The sequence below is a fragment of the Pteropus vampyrus genome, unplaced genomic scaffold (genome assembly GCF_000151845.1).
Source record: "Pteropus vampyrus isolate Shadow unplaced genomic scaffold, Pvam_2.0 Scaffold71, whole genome shotgun sequence".
NCBI lineage: Eukaryota > Metazoa > Chordata > Mammalia > Chiroptera > Pteropodidae > Pteropus > Pteropus vampyrus.
The window spans coordinates 4,346,651-4,352,491 of NW_011888852.1; the positions used below are offsets into that span (position 1 = coordinate 4,346,651).

A 5,841-nucleotide genomic window follows, 5' to 3' on the forward strand; every position below is an offset into this window, starting at 1 on the left:
TCCTGAAGAGACTCACAGAATAGACTCTTTAAATGTCATTCATGATGGTTCTTGAAACTATACTCCACATACCAAATTGGATACTGATATCCTAATATACATTTCTATGTCTGTCTCTAGTGTCTGCTGGAACCGGAGGCACAGACTGCAGCAGTGCTCATCCCCAGCCTTGTTCCATCCCCAGCTCTGGTCCCTGGTAGCTGAGGGAAAAAAGATCATATAAAAGTCTTTGGAGCTAAGTCGAACACTCTGCTAACCAAAGAACCTCAGAAAAACCTTGGCCACTAAAAAGAGTTCTTATAAGTCCCTATGAAGCTGGGAGAAATTGCTAAACTCACTTCCTTTAGAGCCACAAGGGCTTCAAGGGACAAAAGCCAGTGTCATTTTTGGGTTGTGGCCTTCTTGAATACAGTTATCCATAATGCTGTCCGTGGCCTAATGCAGCCAACTCAAACTGGCAGTGGCCTATTTGGGACTTGCAACAAATAGTGTTCCTTGTTAATTACTTAAACAACTGTTTTCAGTAAGAAAATTGAGTTTTACTATCAGTTTGAAAGTACTGAGTTCATTTGCTGCTAACAGGGTACCTGCTGTAGAATGTAGTAAAGTTCTGAGAGTTTATTCTGGTGGGCAGTGAAGGCTGGCATGTCCGCTCCCACGATGCTGCTGGTCAGGAGACTTTCCTGTACTGAACCGCCTAGGTTGGGTTCACCACATGACATGATGCCAGAATGATAAAGGTCCAGAACTACCCTCAGTTCCTCTTTGCGCCCATCATCAATTTATAAATAATTTTTTAGTAAAATCATTAGATGTTTGTGGTTATTGTGTTTACAGTCAAGTGCTCACAGGACTAACGTCATGAAAGCTGATAAAATGTACTGAGTTGCATCAAGTCCAGGATATTTTGGATTCGGGGACATAAAAGAACAACTTCTTAGATCCCTGTGGCTCCCAGGATTGAATATTCATAGCGAAGTAATAAGTTAACGAATCAGATAAGTGAAATTACATGGGGAAAAGTGAAATCAGAGCCAAGCTTCATTTGCAGACTGAGCAGATGGAACCGCGTTCTGCAGCCCTTTCCTGCTGCTGAACTGCTCTGAGCTCACGAGAATCACAGAATTTTAAGAATAGTAGAGACGCTTCATGGAATGGAAAATCAGTTTCAGACAGTATCCAAACAATGTTGATGAGTTTGAAACACGTTTTAATTTTCTATACCTGCCTTTGGAAGATAAAGTGTCAGGATGTGTCTAAATGATCAAGAATCTGCTCTTTGCATGTGGCACAATTTTGAGAACTGACCTAAGCCAAGAGTCAAATATCCCTAGAATTCTAGAGCCAACCACATGAATCCTAAGACTATCTTAAACTATTTTTCCATTGAGTAGTGTCTGAGTTCATCTGACTCAAAAAACAGATATTCATGAAATCTGATTAGGGAGCACTATAGGGATGTGAACCTATAACTGATATGTACCATAACTCTTGAAAATGTTGGTCTATAAAGTACTAATATTTTTACGATTAAAATTGATCAACGATTAGCTCCAAGTTGAAAACATAGTTTTTCTGTAAGAATAAATTTAAGAATCATTTTAAGGAGGCTTCTTACGTTTTATTCTAAAATAAGCCTTCATTCTCATTTTCAACGGAAATCTGTATGTATATCTCATAGATACACAGATTTATGATCGTGTGCTCTAATACTTAAGTGTGGGTACGCCTGCTCTCTAGTAAGTTCCTCATTCACTGGTGAGGCACAGAAAGTGCTTAGACAGAGAAGCGTAAATAGTTGTATAGGTTCCAGCTTTTGAGATATTACAAAACAACATCGAAGATCTAAAATACAGCAGAAGGAAAGGTAAACCAAGACTCTTCATTTTGGTTTAGTCATTAAATGTTAGTGCTTTAGGAAAGATGAAGATTTAAATGTTTTATAAACGGGGCAATATATTTGTAGAGCTCATTACCCTAAATTAAGCAAAAATATAGATCCAAAAATACAAATACACTGTACAAAGGTTTAAATAACTCATAAGCCATAAACTCGTAACAATTCTGAGGGCAAGAAAGGGAATTTCAGAGACATTTCTAGCCTCTGAGCCATCATGAAAGGCAAAGCTTCCATGAAGAAAGCTTTGACCCTTTGTCAGAGAGGAACGCCAATGCTAGAACTCATTGCCTGCACTAGAATGGCATCTCTCCCACGCGTGCACACGCTCACTCAGTCACACCTGCAGCAAAGTACGAACACCTGCCATCGGTCAAGACCTATACTGGGAACAGCATAACAAGAGACAAGAAAACAAAATATACACGTATTCCACAAAGCTTTCTTTCTTTTTAAAAAATGCATTTAGAGCAAAATAGTAGAACTATCATATGCGTGTTTGTACAGTTAGTACTTTCATCTACCGTCTTTACCCTGCTAAAAAATCTTAAACTATGTTATTCAGAGGAAGAAAAGCAGTGGTGGAAGAACTCACAGAGGCGAGTAGCAGACAGGAAGTTCTGTCCCCTAACCTCAGCTTTTACTTACTGATTAGACATAAAGCTTACTCCCTAACAGAACTCTATTCTTAAATGTAGCTTCGATAATGAGCAAAATCAAAGCCTTTACTACATTCGGAGAGGCATAGCTGGGATCCTACTCCAGAGAAGAGAGCGATCAGCCCTACTGATTTGTCCAGTGCTCTTCTAAAACCATATAGATGTTTAGTTTATACTGAGTTTGGCACATACTGAATCTCAGAGGTATAAACGAAGGGTCTTCAATACAGAAGCCAACTAATCACAGACTTTTAGAAAGCACAAGAAGGGAAAAAGTTCTAGTTTAGGTTGTATGACAATAAGCCTTACAGTCTCTGGCAAGTCCCCTCAGCCTCTGTTTTCTCATCTGTCAGGTAGGAATGATGAAACCCTGCTCTATATCTTCATAAAGCTGTTGAAAAAATTTAAAACTGCTATATAAATGAGATATTATTATGAGTCCCAACCAGGGGAACTCTATCTTCAGGGCTTTTTAAGGTATGTAATATCTTAAATCAGGCATATCTTCAGAAGGAGGACAGTTAACAACAAGTTTTGAAAGTGAAATCCACTATGAGGTGGTTTGCCTGGTTTGTCTAGAGTTCATATTCCCAACAGAAAGCAAAAAAAAAAAAAAAAAAAAAATTGCAGAAGACAACTGTTCTAACAAACCCCAGGAATAATATCTGTCTGTCTCTTTAACAAGTAACTCAAAGGCTTTGGTTTCTTGATATTCCAACTTTCTTTCCCTGTAACATATATGCTTGCTCTTCGATTCAGGATCACAATATTGTCTCTGAACTTTCTCCTTTAGTTAGAAGGGACTGTCCTTTAATTTTGAGAAGTCCTTATATATTTGAATATTATCTATAATTACACTTTCTCTATCAAGTCTTCTTATAGGTCAGAACAAGTAATCCTGTTTTTAAAAGCATCCTAAATGGCTCAAAATCTTAGGTAGTCAGGCAAGGAAGGACATACCACCCCCATGACCAGGCTCCAGGAGCAGAGCAGGTCAGGCAGAAACAGAACTTCTAGAGAGCTATGGGATGAAGCCACGATACTGGAGGAGGATCGGTCTGGACTCACTGAACCCAGGAGCCCAAAGGCTCCGTCATGTCAGGGTGTCTGAGAGGGACACTTCAGTCCATAGCTAACATGACATGGAGCTAAAGTGCTCACCTGCCTTCATATCTGCCATAACAATTAATGAACTCTGAAGAGATAGGCCATTTTAACGACATAGTTATTAAAAAAGGAGTACCTGAGTGATTAAGCATTATATACCAAATAAATTTCTATGAACAATTAATTCTTACATTCTCACCCATATCTACTACTTTTTAAGTTAAAATCATAACCCTCATAATAGTGTGTCAAACAGGCAAAAATAACAGCATGTAAGTAGATTCTGCCCTTAAAAATATCCTTCATCTTAAAAATTAAAGTAGAAATAGTATCATCTTTTAAGGATTCTATGGAAATAGGTTTTAACGAAAACTATTTCAAAGGTACAGAGTTAAGGTTTTGGAGTTTACCTAATTAACTTGACAGCGTCCAGCTCCCCGGGGGTTGGCGAAGTCATCTTCAGGAAGACCACATTGAATGCACGCTCATCCAGGAGCGCGGCTGCCTTCCTCACATCGCTGATGGTTATGGTGACTTCTGCTATTTCTGAAAATAATTTCTGTACAATATCAGCCAGATACTGAACAGTGACATCTCCAACTAACAAGAAGTCTATCTTTGCCTGAAAGAGAAGGAAAAAACAAACAAACAAACAAAAAACAGAAGCACTGCATAATTAACATCTGGGCACAGAGAAAATATCATACATGAGAACAAGTAAAGGTTACAAATAACACAGTGAATGACTGTACAGCTGGAGTGAAGGACCTGGAGGGCAGGCGTGACTAACTTCATGCCCTTGGCATCCAGGGTAGCGAATAGGTCTGAAGCTTATGCGACTTTTAAGTTTTGCCTACAAATATTCTCAGAGGTTTTCCTACAAGTTTCTCTCTCATTTGATTAACAATAGATAGGATTCATATGGCCTAGTTTCCCAATCAACTATTATGCTGGAAAATCTGTTTACTTATGAGAGAACCAAACTGGTGACTCTCCCAGACTATTCTGATGAAACACACATTCCATAGAACAGAGAAAGATCTAAAATCCTAAATCCTAGGAAACATTCAAATAAAGTTCAAATAAAGTCCTTTTTTTGAATGGAATATACATGCCATTTAAAGCCCAACATTAGGAATCAAAAACTTCCTTATTTCCATTTGGGAATATTTTCAAGCACAATTGGGGAAAAATATGATTTCCATCTTCACCTTCTATTTCTGTATGTTTTATTCTCTACAGCTATTGAACACAATCCACGGAAAATGTCAAAGAATGGGATGCTTGAATTAATGGAACAGTCAGTAAGCAGTTGGAAATGCCAGGCCACAGGCAGGTCACAGGAGAAAACAAATTTGGGAATTGACCAGAGTTGAAGCCAAAAGAGGAGGGTGAGTTAGAAAAGAAAGGCAGCTTGCCAAAGACACAGCTCCTCAGGACAGGATGCTGATGTAGGTGGCCCTGGTTTCCCAAGGGATACTGGGAAGAACACGTAATGTGCAAGAAGCTAGGTGAGTTCAAAGGAAGCAAAACTTCTGCACTTCTCACTTCTGTCTGCCTTCCAATTTTCTTCCTTCTTTTGTTAACCAAAAAAAAAAAAAAAAAAAAAAGCGAGTCTTCCTTTACCCATCTCTCATATCCTCATTCAATTCTCTCCCTAGAAGCAACAACTGTCAACAGTTTAGTCTGTATCCTCTCAGACAATTTCTTTGTCAAACATATAATACACATATACAGCTTTTTGCATAAATGGGATATTTTTTAAAGTAGGTTGCTCTTCTCACTTAACAATTCCTCGGAAATTCTGATTCACTGGGAACATGCTCATTTTCCCAGCTGTTACAGATTTATTCTCTTAAAGAAATGTTTTCTATCGTCTGTTGTGATCTGGGAGGGAAGGAGTACGTGAGCTCATCTGGCACCTCCATCCAGCATCTTTGTTTATGATGACGGTTTACTGAACTGTTCTCCTAATGTGGAATCTTGATGTTATTATAATGCGGTGCTGAATATCTTCGTAAATATGTCTTTGTACAAATAAGCACATATCCTATAGGCAAAACTGTAAGAGCAAAAGGGAAATCTTTGCTTTTGTTTTTCAACTTAAGTATTGCCAAACTGCTCTCCCCCAAAGATGCAAAAATTTACACCCACACCAACAGTGTATGAGTCACCATT

The 5,841-nt window shown here is 38.5% G+C and overlaps 1 protein-coding gene across 4 annotated transcripts in view; it reads right to left on the reverse strand.

The window, feature by feature from the left end:
• Positions 1-5,841, reverse strand: part of LOC105293312 (spermatogenesis- and oogenesis-specific basic helix-loop-helix-containing protein 2-like) — a 106,741-nt gene that overhangs the window by 31,769 nt on the left and 69,131 nt on the right. For all 4 annotated transcript variants that reach the window (XM_023531593.1, XM_023531590.1, XM_023531591.1 and 1 more), the window contains one exon: positions 4,074-4,285. In XM_023531593.1, coding sequence (XP_023387361.1) covers positions 4,074-4,120 — 47 coding nt within the window. In that variant the 5' untranslated portion in view covers positions 4,121-4,285. The remainder of the gene's footprint in view (positions 1-4,073; positions 4,286-5,841) is intronic.